A 15580-nucleotide genomic window follows, 5' to 3' on the forward strand; every position below is an offset into this window, starting at 1 on the left:
TTTTGCTGTTTGTCCCCTGCACTAGTGACAGAGGAAAACCCCCCAACACCATGCACAGAACTTCACACTGGTTCCTGCCTTTTGGAAGGGATAAAAATCTCTGCTCAGCCTCCCTGAGCAGCTTCTGGGCTGCTGGAGCTAGTGGGTGAGGGAGCTGCTGGTTCTCCAATCCGTCCAGGCTGGACCTGTGGGTGCAGCAGAGCTGGATCCAAAGGAGCTGGGCACTTTAAACCCAGCACGTGGCTCTGCTCCAGCAGTGCTTCCAAATGAGCCTGAACCCTTTTCCCTGCTGCCCTCCCTCCTCCCGGGGGAAGGAGGCAGAGTTTGGGCTGATCGATCGCCCTGTGCCGTTCTCAAGGGTGATTCACAAGGCGCCTGTGAATCAGAGGGCGAGCATGGAGTTTGTCCCCAGGCTAGAAGGGAACAGCAGAGATGCAGAGATAGCTCCTCCCTGCACGCAAAGCCCTGCTCAGGAAAAGCTCTGGGATCCCAGGAATTCCCTCAAACCTGTACACCCACCCTGGCAGGACTTTCCAGAGGCCACCAGGTCCCACAAGCACTGGCAGTGTGAGCCAAAAGCCTCTGGGATGGTGGATGCTCCCCAAACTCTGCAGGATGTGGAGAGCTGGGATGCACTCGGGGCTGGCTGTCCCCTGGGTGTCCCCAAGGCTGGCCCTGGTGGCAGTGCAGCAGTGGGAGGTGGGGTCACACAGAGGGACAGGTGTCGCAGACAACATTTATGAAAAATGCTTTCCTTAGGATTTTTCCTCTTGAGAAGCTGAGAGGCCTCAGGAACAAAATGCAAACATTGATTATCTGCTGCTGTGGAATGCAACAGGTGCATCTGTGATTGGTCTCATGTGGTTGTTTCTGATTAATGGCAAATCACAGTGAGCTGGCTTGGACTCTGTCCGAGACACAAACCTTTGTTATCATTCTTTTCTATTCTATTCTTAGTTAGCCTTCTGATGAAACCTTTTCTTCTATTCTTTGAGTATAGTTTTAATGTAATATATATCATAAAATAATAAATCAGCCTTCTGAAACATGGAGTCAGATCCTCCTCTCTTCCCTCATCCAAGAGCCCCTGTGAACACGGTCACAGGACAGGCTCTCATGTCCCCCCCAGAACGAGAGGTCTCAGTTGTCTGCCCCACTCTCACCCCTAAAATCATCTCCCTGAACCCCAGCAGGGTGGGTAGAGCAGGGCTGGGGCTGTCACGGTGGGGGACACAGGCAGAGGGGGACACGGAGTTGGTGGGGATCCCTGTTGAGAGCCAGCGTCCCCATCCTGCTCTCCAATTTAAAACACCCCGAAACCAGTGGAACGAAGGAGAGCCCTGAAATGAGGCTGTCCCCCACACTCAGGGGGGTTTGGGGTGGCATGGGGGAAGAGGCACCCCGAGAGGCAGGGCTGGGATGGAGAGAGCAGGATCCCAGCTCACTGCAGCTGTCCCCGAACGCCCTCCGGTGGCACCTGTGACACAGCTCCGCCAGCGGCACGGGGGAGCGCCGGGCGCTCTCCTGCTCAGGGGACACTTTTTGCAGGGTGGGACATTTGGGGAGGGGGATCTGTGGGAAAGGGACCCCCCTGCAGAGCATCCCGGAGCGCTGGGAGCCGCAGAACCGGCCAAACCAAACCCGGCTCCCTCCGGGGCTTTTGGGGCTGGAAGCTGAATTCTGCAGGCTGGAAGGTGGATTCTGCAGGCTGGAAGGTGAATTCTGCAGGCTGGACGGTGAATTCTGCAGGCTGGAAGGTGAATCCTGCAGGCTGGAAGGTGAATCCTGCAGGCTGCAATGAGCCGAGAGCTGTCGCGCTGGCTTTACTCGGCTGCTCGCAGCCACCGCCTGCGCTGTCTCGTACATCCCGGCAGGATCGCTTCCCTTTCCCTGCCCGCCCCCTCATCCCGCCCTCGGACGCTCCGAGCTCCGCAAGAAACCCATCCAACCAGCCAGGGATGCAGAGCGGCGGGGCAGGCGATTTTCCATCCTTCACTCCGCCGGGATTTCACTCTCAGTTCCTCCTTTGTTGCATTCTTGTCCCCGTTCCTTTATTTTCTGTTTCCCTGCAGATCCCAGCCGGCTGAAGGGCCCCCTCTCCTGGAGATGGAGATGATGGAGATGGAGATGATGGAGATGGAGATGATGGAGATGGAGATGTCCATCCCAACCTCGCTGGGTGTGAATCCATCCTTCCCTTCCAGCCAAGGCATCACCCACCCTCAAACCCAGACGCTTCCAGGGAAAAATTCCAGCCAGGACTGGAATCCCAAAGGGCTCCGGAGGGGACTGAGCCCATCCGAGGTGGCCCCAGCCTCGCGGGAGACGAGGAGCTTTGTCTGCTCCATCCACTGTCTGCACCTGGAACCTGGGCTGTGGAGGAGCCAGGAGGGACAAGGACCTGGCTGGGACCCCTGTGGCCACCACGGTGGTGGCATCTCCTGTGTGGAGGAGCCAGGAGGGACCTGCAGCACCCTCCATGTCCCCCTGCACGGAGCAGCCTCAGCCCGATCCCCGCACCAGCCCTGGGGATGCTGAGGCTCTTGGGGCTTGCGGGGCAAGATGAGGATTTTTTGTGGAATTCCCGTTCCCAGCCACCCCAAAGAGGCCGAGACGGTGCAGGCAGAGCTGGGTGCGTGCAGGGCAGGGCAGAACTGGGGCGGGGTGACCTCGGGTGCATTTCTGGTGCACTTTCAGCTGCTTTCAGTTCCTCCCAGAAGGAGCCTGGGAGAGGATGGAGCCCCTTCCACACGTCCCCGAGGCCAGAGGAACATTCCAGACGCCGGGGGGAACTCGGGGCTCGCCCCAGTAATGCATCCCCGGATCTTTCCTGTGCACTGTTGGAGCAAGGATGTGCTTCCCAAAGATGGGCTGGGCTTGGCACCCCGCTCCCGTGGCTGCTGCGACCTCCCTGGCCCTGCACCCCGACTTTCCCTGTCCCCTGCGGTCCCTTTGTCCCCATGGAATCAGGGAATGGGTTGGGTTGGAAGGTACCTTAAAGATCGCCTATTCATTCCATTAATTTATTTTATATTATTATATCATATCATGTCGTTATATGGCATTACATTATGCTATGCTCTCTGGTATGTTTATGTGATGTCATGCTATTTATGATCAGTTATTTAAGCAATTTTATGGCATTATTGTTAATATTAATAACAATAATTCTACATATAATATCTCCTAGGACTACAGAATCAGGGAATGGGCTAGGCTGGAAGGCACCTTAAGATATTTTTATATATTATATTATATTATATTATATTATATTATATTATATTATATTATATTATATTATATTATATTATATTATATTATATTATATTATATTATATTATATTATATTATATTATATTATATTATATTATATTATATTATATTTTCATTGTAATTTGACCATTTTAACCTTCTTTATTATAGACTTTGTAACGCTTTTTGTTCTTTTACTGCCATTTTAGCATCATTTCAGTACTATTTGCACCCATGTGAGCACACACCGGGCAGGAACCGCGGGGGCGGTCCCGGTCCCCGGGCTGCTCCTGGTGCGGGTCCCGTTCCCGGTGCGGGTCCCGTTCCCAGTGCGGATCCCGGTGCCGGTGTCATTCCGGTGCGGGTCCCTTTACCGGTCCCCATTGGGCGCCGGCGGCAGTCCCGCTCCCGGTGCAGTTCCCGCTCCCATTGCCGGTGCGGCTCCCGTTGCCGCTGCCTGTTCCATTCCCGGTCGCGGTGCGGCTCCCGCTCCCGTTTTTGTTCCCGGTCCCGCTACGGTTCCCATTGCCGGTGCAGGTCCCACTACCCGATGCCGGTCCCGGTGCCTGTGGGGATGCGTTACCGGTGCGTGTCCCGGTGCTGCTGCCGCTGCCGTTGCCGGTGCGTGTCCCATCCGCGGTGCGGGTCCCGCTGTCCCCGCTGTCCCTGCCGTTCCCGCTCTCGGTTCCTCTGTCCCCGCTGTCCCTCTGTCCCCGCTGTCCCCCTGTCCCTCTGTCCCCTCTGTCGGTCCCTCCGTCCCCGCTGTCCCCGGTTAGTTGCGCTACCGGCGGTGACCACCAGGTGGCGCCGCGCTCCTCCCGCTGCCCCCGCCCCGCCGCCGGCGCGGTGCTCGCGGCGCATGCGCGCTGCGCTCGGGGCGCTCCGGTTCCGGGCGCCGCTCCCTCCGTCCCTCCTTCCTTCCCTCCCTCCCTCGGTCCGTCCCTCCGGCCCCGCCGCCCCGGGACCCCCCGCGCCCCGCCCGCCCCGCGCCCCCCGCACACCCGCCGCGCTGGGCCCCGCCGCGCTCCGGCGGCGGCGGCGGCGGCTCCGGCTTCCCCCGCCCCTTCCGCCCCCCCGCGCCCCCCCGCCGGCCCAGCCGAGCCCGGAGGCCCCGGCGGCGCCGCATGGAGCAGCCGGCGGCGGGCTGAGCCCCTGCCCGCACGGAGGTGAGTGACCGACGGCCCGCGGGAACCGGCGGGGCGCGGACAATGGGCCAGGGGGGAGCGCGGGTCCGGCCCCGCCTGACCCCCGGTGACCCCGCACGGCCGCTGCCGCCCCGCCGCAGTCCCTGGGGAGCCCGCGCCCCGTTCCCGTCCCGCACGGGCACGGAGAGCCACCCCCGGCACGGCGAGGGATGCTGCGGGGCTCCGAGCCCGCCGGGGGTACCACCTCCCCCTGCCGCTGCATCCCCATCCCGTACAAAGGCCCGCGGGCTGCTCGGAGCGCTTGGCAGCTCCTTGTTGCGTTGAACGTTTTAAAATTTGGGGCTTTTTTGTTGTTGCTGTTGTTGTTGTTTTTTGTTGGGTTTTGGAGGTTGGTTTTTTTTTTGTTGTTGTTGTTGTTGTCTTTTATTATTTTTTTTAATTTTTTTTCGGGCAATAAGGCGGCGGCGGGTTATTTATAGCCGCGGCTGTTGCTCTTGGTTCAGCGAGAGTGAAACGGGTTGTGCCATCGGGCGGGGAAAAGAAAAAAAAAAAAAAAAAAAAGTCCCCCCCGAAAAATCAAAAAGTCCCCCCCCCCAAAAAAAAAATTATAAAAAAAAAAAAAAAAGGCGAATGGGAGGAGGAGGAGGAGGGTGGCAGCCTTCCTCCCGGGACAGGGGTTTGTTCCCACTGGACCCAAGCAGGAGCACAGCCCCATCCTGGTGAGGAGAGGTCCCCGGAGGGATGCGGGAGGTTTTGGGAGCATCCCCATCCTCCCTCGTGGAGCCGTGGGGTTACCCTTGCCAAGGCAGGGAGTTTTGGGGCATTTTGGGGAGTTTTGGGGCGTTTTGTGGAGTTTTGTGGGCTTTTGGGGTGCCTCTTTGCTCTTTGACAGCTGCCTGCCCCCAGCTTTTCGGTTTTGAGCAGGCGTTTGCCAAAAAAACCCTTCCGTGCCCCGCTCCACGTCCTGTCTCTGTCCCCAGGTGACAGCACCAGGGAAGGGGACACTGGGGTGATTTCTGGTGGAAAGTCACCCTGGTGAGGTTTTTGTAGGGTGAAGGAGGACCAGGAAATCCTCTTTGCAATGTGGGGCTGGGAGCAGCTTCTCTGCAGGCCTCCACCACCTGTCCCACGGGTATCCCCAGCTCTCTGACCAGCAGCATCCTCTCTTTCTCTTCTAAAAGAATTTCAAAACCCCTGAAAAAGAAGCTGCTTCCCCCCTTTTTTTGCAGCAGGGCACCCGGCTGGGGCTGGTTTGGGGGGGCAGCTCCGAAACGCTGCGAGCTCTCGGGCGAGATGAAGGAGGAACATTTTTCTTTCGATTAGAGTAATCGTAGGTGTTCGTTGTAATAACAGCAGATAACATCTCTCAGAGGCAGGGAGGATGTTGTCTGGTTTGGGGTGGCTTTGGGATTTTTTTTTTTTTTTTTTGGTTGTTTTTTGAAGTTTAAAGGACTTCATTGGGAGGTGGGTGCACGGGAAGGGGTGGGTGTGGGTGATGCCCACACACCTGTTCCCGTTGGGAATGAGGCTTCTGTGCCATCAAACTTCATTTCAACAGAGCCATCCTGGTGCTGGGCAGGTGCTGCCCCTTCCCCTGCTTGGATTTGAAGCTGAGATGCAGCATCCTTCACCTGCCCACCCCGTGGTGATGGTGGAGCTCCCAAACTCCTCTCCCAACGTGCCCGTGGGTCTGGCACGACTGGGTTTTATTTTGATTAATGAGAGGAACGCTGTCCCCAGCTCATTTCCCAGTGCCCTTTGGATTCTCAGAGGTGTTGGCTGTACCTGCCCTGCCCGGCTCCTGGCTGCCAGGCCAGCCTTCCCATTGGGACATGAGGGATGGACCTGGGGCATGAGATCCATCCCTGCGGGTTGAAATCCATCCCTGGGGCTCCTGCATCCAGGATGCTCCGCTGGGCAAACAAGGGAGCTGGGTTTTGGTTCACCTGAGCACATCCTGAGCTTGCAAAGGAACAAACCCTGGCCTGGCAGGGCTGGGAAGAGCCAAACCCAGCACTGGGCTCTGCCCAATCGGCCCAGCTGCTCCCTGGCTAATTTTTTTTTAATGATTATTAATTTCTTTCATGTGCTACTGCACATCCTGCTGGAGCAGAGCGAGCAGGGGCGATGCCCGTGGTTTCCCAGCAGGCGCAGGATGCTGCTTTGAAGCTCTGCATCCCCTCGGGCAGCATCTCCAGGTCCTTCTCCCAGCCCAGCATCCCGAGGGATGTGCAGGGCGGGCTCGGGGCCGGGGCTGGCCCGGGTGACACCGCTGGCTGTCACACGGGGCCTTCGGGGGCTGCTTTGGCAGCTGCCCCATGTGGTTTCCTCCTCCTCTTCCTCGGAAAGTCTCGGCTTTGAGGCAGAAATGAGGTGACGATTAAAAAGAGGCTCAGAGGAGTAAGGCCTGTGTCGGGCTGAGGGGCAGCCCCTGGTGTTGGAACCACCTCCCTCTTTAAAAGTGAAAGGCGGATTTATTGTGTGTGATTATAACAATGCCACAGTTCTGTGCCATGAATATCCACGATCTGGGAAGATAAAAAAGCCTGGGCTGGCTGCAGCGTTGTTCTTGGTGGGGTTTGCTCAGGCAGTTTCCTCTTTAGCAGGGAAAAAAAAATTCTCTTTATGAAGGCAGGCTATGAATTTTGTATCCTTGCTGCATTTATCAAATATAAATGCTGGTGACATCCGTGAGCTGAAAGCCCAAACAAGCGGCCTCTGGGACTGGGAGGATTCAGCTCCTACACGGAGTGGAAAACCTTTGTGGGATGAACCTTTGGGCATCCCTTGCACTGGCTCCAGGGTTTTCCAGCTGGTGGAAAGCTCCATCCTGCTGCTTTTGGGCTGTTTGGAAGCAAGGCCTGGCCGGTGGGAAGCGCTGACTCAGGGCTTTGGGCTGGAGCTCTCCTTGAGCAACAGCCTGTGCTCGCTGTCCCACGGGAGCCTGCATGGGGAACAGGGCTGAAGGGCCCAGCCATGGGAAATCCCCTCCTCAAACCTCCCTCCAGGCTTCAGCTACATCCCTCCACAGCCTAGAGAGCGGCGTTTATTCCCTGCATTTCTGGTGCTGCCTTTCAGACCGGTGGGATCCAGACCCTTGGGTGAAATCTTTGTTCCGTGCCAGGTGTGAATCCAAAATTTAAGCAAAAATCAGCTTGGAGCAGCAGGGGGTTGGAGCTGGGAATGCTTTGGGTTTGCAGTTGTGGGTCGCATCTGGTGCTCCCCAGCCCAGAATTGCTGTGCTCTGGATCTGGCACTCCTGGCAGTGTCCCCAAGGTGCCACCAGGCTGCGTTTGGGTGCCATCTCCAGCTTTCCCCGGCCTGGCTGGCAGAGAAACCCCCCCAGCACTGTGGGGATGGAAACCCCTCAGGTGCCCAGGCTCTGCTTTTGGGGTGAGCACCCCAGCCTTGATTTCTGCCAAGAGCAGAGAGCCGTTTGCCATGTCCCCACGCTGGGGAAGGTGACAGAGGTGCAGGGGGGAGCGTGACGCCTTTTCCGGAAGGCTGCGGGCACGTGGTGGAAACAGGGCCACGTTCTCACCGAGCTCTTCCTCCCGCAGCTCTGCCCCTTATCTCCTTCCTCCTCCTTGCCCCTCGTTTCACTTCCTCCTTCCCAAAATACTCCCAGCCCCGGCTGACGCCACGGCAGCGCTGCGGGCGGTGACCCCAGGGGAGGGGATGGATTCCGCGACATTTGGGTGGGGTTTTGGGGTTGCTCTGTGTGTGTCCCCCCTTGTGCCCCCCAGCTGGGCACGACCCCGGTGCCCCAGCCCGAGAAAGCCTTGTTTGATTGTGGGGCCGGTGACTTCATGCCGTGCCGGGGGCTGGAGCGGCGGGAATAAAGCCGGGTTTGTTCCCCTCCCTCCCACACAGCCATCCCAGAGCACAGCACCCCCGGGCAGCACATCCCCCTGGGCTCCAGGAGCTGCACGTTCCACTGTCCCAGCGGTTTTCATGCTGCAGGGAGCAGTTTTTGGTTTATTTCTTTTGGATCCCAGGCCTGGGAAGCTCTCAGGGCTGGATGTTTCCATGTGTGGGTCAGCAGGGAGAGCAGGGCTCTGGCTGTGTAGCCTGGGAGAGGAGTGGGATGGACTTCTGGAGGTCATCTCTGTTCCCTTCCCTTCTCTGGGCATCTCCACGCTGCGCTGGACTTATCATTGGTGCAGATGCTGCTCTCAAAAACTCAGTTCTTAAGAAGCAGGATCCGTGCAAATGCCTCCTAATCCGGGTGAGCAGCTGCTCCCACCCCAACTGCAGGGACTGAGCGGGCCCAGAGCTCCCACTTCCACCTCAGTTTGGGGATATTTTGATGCAGGACCTGTTCTTGGAGGGAGCAGAGATGCTCACCTGGCCTGAGAGCATCCTTTGGGGGGTGCTGCATCCTCCTCTCACCTCATTCGTGCCGTGCTGTGCCTCGTTCCTGCCGTGCCCTGTTCTCAGCCATCCTTTCCCCCCGTGCAGGTCTCATGGTACCGAGTGAGGTGTCCCCCCTGTGAGAGTTGCTCCCCCAACCTCCTGAGAAGATGTCAGGGATGCAGGTAAGCTCTGGGTGAGGAGAGGGGGGCATGGAGCCATCCATGAGGCTGGCTCGACCATCCATGGAGCCATCCAGAGGTGGCCCCAGCGCTCGGGAGGGACGTGGGGACACTTGGTTTGAATAGACGCCCTTTGGGTTCCCATCTGTGAGGGGGGTCCCTGAGGGTGCCAGGGGTGGGTGGCACGCTCGGGCAGGGCTCTGATGGCACCCCCTGCTCCTGCCAGGCCGTGTGGCCGTCTGGTACAGAATGTATCGCCAAGTACAACTTCCACGGTACCGCCGAGCAGGACCTGCCCTTCAGCAAAGGAGACGTCCTCACCATCGTGGCTGTCACCAAGGTGAGCTGTCCTCTGTCCCTGCACCCCCTGACACGTGCTAATGGCAGCCCCTCGTCCTGCCAGTCCCGCTGGCTGGGTGTGAATCTGGCCAGGAGCTTGGTTAATTAATCCATGGCCTCGTTAGTTAAGGTTTCTCCAAAAGGCGAGTGCCTCCTGGGAGGTGGAGGAGGGATGGGAGAGGCAGCGGTGCTGGGCTCCTCTCAGGGGAAGGAAAAGAGGGGCTCTGGCTTTGGGGGGCTCTGGGATCACAGTGAGCCCTGTGGGGCCACCAGCACTGGGGTTTGGTGGTCCCAGCACCGACCCCAATGCCCTGCTCACCCCATCCTGCCTGCAGCCAGCAAGGGGAACCCCCAGAGGGCTCCTCGGGTGGGATGCAGGGGCCACGGGCTCGTTGTGACATCCTGCTGTGTCCCCACAGGATCCCAACTGGTACAAGGCGAAGAACAAGGTGGGCAGGGAGGGCATCATTCCTGCTAACTACGTGCAGAAGCGGGAAGGGGTCAAAGCTGGCATCAAGCTCAGCCTCATGCCGTGAGTACCCAGCCAGGGCTCTGGGGCTGCAGCGTCCCTGTGGCAGGAGGGACATTCCTCACGGGGCACAGCGTGGATTTGGGATTGGGATTTGCTGCTAGAGAGAGCTCTGGGTGTTTTGGGAGCTGCCTGCATGGCTGGGAAGGTGATTCGATGGTTGGGTTGTGTTTTAATTTATTTTTTGGTACCCAAGGCTGGGGTTAGGGTTAGGCTGACTTAGGGTTAGGTTTACCTAGGTTTACCTAACCTGGGCTTAGGTTTATCTAACCTAGGGTTTGGTAAAGGCTGCTGGGAGGAAGAGGGAAGGTTGGAATGGGGTCTGTAGAGGAGGGATGAGTTTGATGTTCCTGCTGCATCCCAGCGCTGCCAGGGACTCCCAGGCTGGAGGAGGAACCTCCTGGGAGCATGCAGAGGGACAGAGGGACAGAATCCCCGCTGGGCCCAGGAGGAGGGAGCAGGAGGAGGGAGCAGAACACCATGGAGGGAGCTGTGTCATGGGGTGGATGGGGACAGCCAGGAGCAGCACAGTGACAGCGAGGAGCACCGTCCCCACGCCGGCAGGGCCAAAAGCTGCTGCACAGCCAAGCACAGCCCCACGGGGGTGCAGGCAGCCCTGAGCCCGCCCTGCGTGGCCCTGCAGGTGGTTCCACGGGAAGATCACGAGGGAGCAGGCGGAGAGGCTGCTGTACCCCCCCGAGACGGGGCTGTTCCTGGTGCGGGAGAGCACCAACTACCCCGGGGACTACACGCTGTGCGTCAGCTGCGAGGGCAAGGTGGAGCACTACCGCATCATCTACTCCTCCAGCAAGCTCAGCATCGACGAGGAGGTCTACTTTGAGAACCTCATGCAGCTGGTGGAGGTGAGGCCGCCGCTGGAATGCCCTGTGGGGACATGAGAGCTTGTGGGGTTGCAGGGCTGGGGGTGGGTGCTCTTCCTTTCTGCTGGGGACAGAGGGAGGAGGAGGAGGAGGAGGAGGAGGGACAAGGCTCTCTGCCGCCACCAGGCCTGTCCGTGGCCTCGTGCTGCCACCTGGTGGGACCTCAGAGCCCGGCACCGCTGGGTGTCACCAACCCTGTGCCGAGGTGTCACCCAGGCCCCGCCGTGTCCCCCCAGCATTACACCACGGACGCAGACGGGCTCTGCACCCGCCTCATCAAACCCAAGCTGATGGAGGGCACGGTGGCAGCACAGGACGAGTTCTCCCGCAGTGAGTGGCCGTGGTGCCCCCTCCCCTGCCCCTGGGCACCCCCCAGCACCCCTTCACTCCCCCTTCTCCCCCCATGCAGGCGGCTGGGCCCTCAACATGAAGGACCTCAAGTTGCTACAGATCATTGGCAAAGGGGAATTCGGAGGTGAGCCCGCTGTCCCCAGCCCGTGGTGGCCCTGAGTGGTGGGGGGGCTCTGTGGGGCCCCAGGAGGCTGGGATGCTTCCCAGTGCCTCCTGTGCCCGTCTCTCCTGGCCTGCAGACGTGATGCTGGGGGATTACCGGGGGAACAAAGTCGCCGTGAAGTGCATTAAAAACGACGCCACAGCGCAGGCCTTCCTGGCAGAGGCGTCCGTCATGACGTGAGTGCCGCCCTCACTGGGGGACAGCGTGAGGGAGGGGGCGCCTCTGTCCCTGCCAGCACGCTGGGTGGCCCCTGACACCCCTGTTGTCCCCAAACCCCCGCCCTGAGCCCTCCTGTGCCACGCAGGCAGCTCCGACACAGCAACCTGGTGCAGCTGCTGGGGGTGATTGTGGAGGAGAAGAGTGGCCTTTACATCGTCACCGAGTACATGGCCAAGGTGAGACCCCCCCCACAGGGCCACTTGCCCTCCCCCTCTGTCCCCTTGTGTCCCCCACGCTCTTGGGGCTTCACCCTGGGTCACGCCAGCCTGGGCTGCATCTCACTGGGGACACAGGGCTGGCTGCAGGTGGCATGTCCCTTGTCCCGTGTTGGCTCCCAGCAGGGGTGACATCCCGAGATCTGCCCCATGAGGGAGGGACATCATCCTTGTGTCCTGCCCCTCGTTTGAAGGGACATCTCCCCTGGGTCCTGTCCCACAAAGGAGGGACATCTGTCCTGATCCTGCTCCATGAGGGAGGGACATCTTCCCTGGTCCTGCCCTATCTTAAAGGGACGATCTCCCTGGGTCCTGCCCCATGTGGGAGGGACATCATTCCTGAGTCCTGCCTCATCCTAAAGGGACATTCTCCCTGGGTTCTGCCCCATGAGGGAGGGACATCTGCCCTGATCCTGCTCCATGAGGGAGGGACATCATCCCTGGATCTTGCCCCATCCTAAAGGGACGTCATCCCTGGGTCCTGCCCTATCTTAAAGGGACATCTCCCCTGGTCCTGCCCCATCCTAAAGGGACATCTCCCCTGGTCCTGTCCCACAAGGGAGGGGTGTCATCCCCTGGTCCTGCCCCCCAAGGGAGGGGACAGCAGGTGTGCTGCTGGCCCTGCTGACCCCTCTCTCTGTCCATCCTGCCTCAGGGCAGCCTAGTAGATTACCTGCGGTCGCGCGGGCGGTCGGTGCTCGGGGCAGACTGTCTGCTCAAGTTCTCCTTGTAAGTACCAGGCAAGGCCGTGCCAACCCCCCTGACCCGCCCCACCCGCGCTTTGGGGCCTCCCTGCCAACCCCCTTGTGCCCCCCACCCCTGGCAGAGATGTCTGTGAAGCCATGGAGTACCTGGAAGCCAACAACTTTGTGCACCGGGACCTGGCGGCCAGGAACGTGCTGGTCTCGGAGGACAACATCGCCAAGGTCAGCGACTTCGGGCTCACCAAGGAAGCCTCCTCCACACAGGACACAGGCAAGCTGCCTGTCAAGTGGACAGCACCAGAAGCACTTAGAGAAAAGGTGGGTGAGCAGAGCAGAGGGGTGGCTTGGGTGTGTGCTGGAAGGGGGAACGTTCCAGGCTGTCCCGGAGATGGTGCTTGAGTGCCACTTGGTGCTTTGTGACCCCCAAAAACAGCTGCCCTGAGGGTGGGGAAGATCCCTTGCCACCCTTGGTCCTGTGATGTGTGCTGGGATAGCAGGCCAAACTCTGTCTCCACAAATGAAAAACATTCCAGCAGGTAATTGGAAGGAAATAGTAAATGCAGATTGAATTAAAGAAGCATAGTTGCACCATGAGGTCTGATTTTTAAATATGCTGTGAAAGGGAGTAACATCTTTAGCTAAAGATCCATCTTTTTTTGTATAATTAAATTTGACCCAATAGGTCATGTACATAGAGCCAAGGATCTCTGATTCTTGAGGCTCAGAAGATGCCTTGAGAAGGTGAGGAGCCCACTCTTCCCATGCATCCAAAGATTATTTGGGGATGGTCCCATAAAAAATGTGCCTGATACAGCTTTTTAAGTATCTTTTGGGATTGGCCAAACATCTACTGGCACACCAACCAAACAGGTGGAAAATGGTTTCTTGGGGGCCACATTGGACAAACATATGGTATCTAAACTTGAATCATTAGCTAAAGTCACCCAGACGTTTGTTTTAGGTTGGCAAATCTGCATGGTTAAAGTCAAGCAAAGCAGAAAAGCATAACTTTCAATTGAGCTCCATATTTTTCTTAAACTCTTATCCAACACAAGAATTCTTCAGCACTGGGGATTCCCACACCCAAAGTCCACAGTCTTCTGTGGAGCTGTAGATCCCACACCCCTGCCTGAGCCTGCTTCTCTCCCTGCAGAAATTCTCCACCAAGTCGGACGTGTGGAGCTTCGGGATCCTCCTCTGGGAAATCTACTCCTTCGGGCGAGTGCCTTATCCAAGAATTGTGAGTGATGAACACCCCCGGGGTGCTCAGGGAGGGAGCTGAGCCCGCATTTTTGGGGAGAGCCCCTGCCTGACCCCCCGAATTCCCCACAGCCCCTGAAGGACGTGGTGCCCCGCGTGGAGAAGGGCTACAAGATGGATGCTCCGGACGGGTGTCCGGCCGTCGTCTACGAGGTGATGAAGAAGTGCTGGACGCTGGACCCCGGCCACCGGCCGTCCTTCCACCAGCTCCGTGAACAGCTAGTGCATATCAAAGAGAAGGAGCTCTACCTGTGAGGGGGGGCTCTGCCACCCCACAGCCGCAGGGGACCCACGCTGGGGGGCAACCGGGGGGTGCTCAGCCCCCCGGCCCCACCACGGCACCAGGAGGGAGCCCCGGGGGTGCTCAGCCCCCCTCCAATTCCCCCCGGTTGCTTCCAAACTTCCAAATCTGTCAGTTTTTATTTTTATTTTCCAGGTTTGGGGTTTTTGTTTTCATTTTTTGTCTCCCACGCTGTTTGTTTTTTTATTTTAATTTTTGTGGGGTATTTTTTGTTATTTTCTCGGTTTTGGGGGGAGCGTTTATTGTTTTGGGTTTCTTTTGGTTGTTTTTTTTTTTTGTCGTTTTTTTTTTTTTATTATTTCGAGCAAGGGCCCAGCAGAGCGTTGGGCGTTTTACTAAAGTACGAATCTTATTTTTTAATGTAATTAAAAGAAGAAAAAAAAAAAAAAAAGGAAAAAAAAAAAAGAAAGAGAGAGAGAGAAGAAGGTTGTTCAAAGGAGAATAATAATAAATAAACCAATGAAACGGACACATGAAAAGGAAACCCCCAGCGACAGAAGTGATGGTTGAGGGGGAGACGCTGGACTCGCCGCCCGGTCGGGAGAGCGCGGCCGCGTCCCTGCCTGACGCTTTTTCTTTTTTTGGGTTGTTTTGCTTTAAACTCGTTGCAATGTTTGCATGCTGTCTCCAGAGGCCTTTTTTTCCAGTCCTGTCCAGTGCTTTATTCTCATGTAATGCTACCGACTGTGAGATTAAAAACTGTAATAAAAAGACCATTCCATACGGACGCGGCACACCCCGCCTCGGCCCCCCTCTGTTGCCAGCGGCTCCGGGGGAAAAAATGGGGGTGGACCCCCCATCTCCTCCCCAAATCGGTGAGGATGAGCAGCACTTTGCTCCATCCTACCTGTGAGAGCTGGCTGTGATGGGGATGAAGTGATGCCAAAGCTCCCCTTTAGTCCAGGCTTTACTTTTTGCTTTACTTTTTACTTTCTGATGCTTTGGGGGAGCAGTTTGGAGCTGATTGTTGAACCTCGCTGCCTTCCCTGATTATCCCACGTGTGCAGGTGAGACCCCGATGTCCCAGGCCCCGTCCGCAGAGCTGGAATTCCCGCCGGGAGCCGGGTGGAGGTGGCGTCTGGCAGGTTTGGAATAGTTCCGCTCCTCCGCAGGGAATTATTCAGCGTTAAACGCCGGCTGCCGGCTTGGCAGGAGCTCTCCGCCTGCTCCGGGCCGGGATCGAGACCGAGATTCCTCTTGGAGCGGGGTTAAAAGGGGAAAAAATGGAGTGGTGGGACACGGGCACAGCTCAGGGATGTGGGATGGAGCGTGCAGAGGGGAGATTTGCTGCTCACTCCATTCCCTGAGACCTCAGAAGGGGATGGGATGGGGATGATGGATCTCCTCTGTGTGGGGTTTCCTCTCCGCCGGACTGACCCCCCTCCTCTTGTCCACATCACCCCCCCTTTCCTGCCGGTGCTCCAGCAGTGCCCAGCCCGATAAGCCGCTTTACTTTTTGGGCTTATGAAGATTAAAGTCATTTAGAGGCAAAGCCTGCAAGAAACGGCTTTGGGAACGGAGAGAAGTACCCAGAAGCTTCACGTGATGGGAGACAGCAGGGAGAGCGCTGCTCCTGCCCCCTCCTGTCAAAAAAAGGGGAGGAAACTCACCCCAAAATTATGGAGATCTTCGATTATTGGGATTTTTGATTTTCCTCCAAATGGCACCACACTTCCCATGTGGTCT

General features: G+C 57.8%; 1 protein-coding gene across 1 annotated transcript; it reads left to right on the top strand.

The window, feature by feature from the left end:
- The first annotated feature begins 4329 nt into the window (after positions 1-4329).
- CSK (C-terminal Src kinase) lies at positions 4330-14628 on the top strand. The gene is made up of 13 exons (XM_058033317.1): positions 4330-4418; positions 8859-8935; positions 9159-9272; positions 9691-9803; positions 10444-10663; positions 10918-11011; positions 11091-11156; positions 11272-11371; positions 11500-11590; positions 12285-12358; positions 12456-12651; positions 13487-13573; positions 13666-14628. The coding sequence occupies exons 2-13, from the start codon at positions 8921-8923 to the stop codon at positions 13846-13848; spliced, it is 1353 nt and encodes a 450-aa protein (XP_057889300.1). The 5' UTR covers positions 4330-4418; positions 8859-8920; the 3' UTR covers positions 13849-14628.
- The last annotated feature ends 952 nt before the right edge of the window (positions 14629-15580 follow it).

This window comes from Melospiza georgiana, chromosome 13 (genome assembly GCF_028018845.1).
Source record: "Melospiza georgiana isolate bMelGeo1 chromosome 13, bMelGeo1.pri, whole genome shotgun sequence".
NCBI classification, from domain to species: Eukaryota; Metazoa; Chordata; class Aves; order Passeriformes; family Passerellidae; genus Melospiza; species Melospiza georgiana.

Excerpts from the sequence above, each read along its gene's own strand:
- CSK (XM_058033317.1), top strand. Across the intron at positions 11,012-11,090 it reads ACAGGACGAGTTCTCCCGCA|GCGGCTGGGCCCTCAACATG; the intron begins GTGAGTGGCCGT and ends CCCCCCATGCAG. Across the intron at positions 12,652-13,486 it reads CAGAAGCACTTAGAGAAAAG|AAATTCTCCACCAAGTCGGA; the intron begins GTGGGTGAGCAG and ends CTCTCCCTGCAG.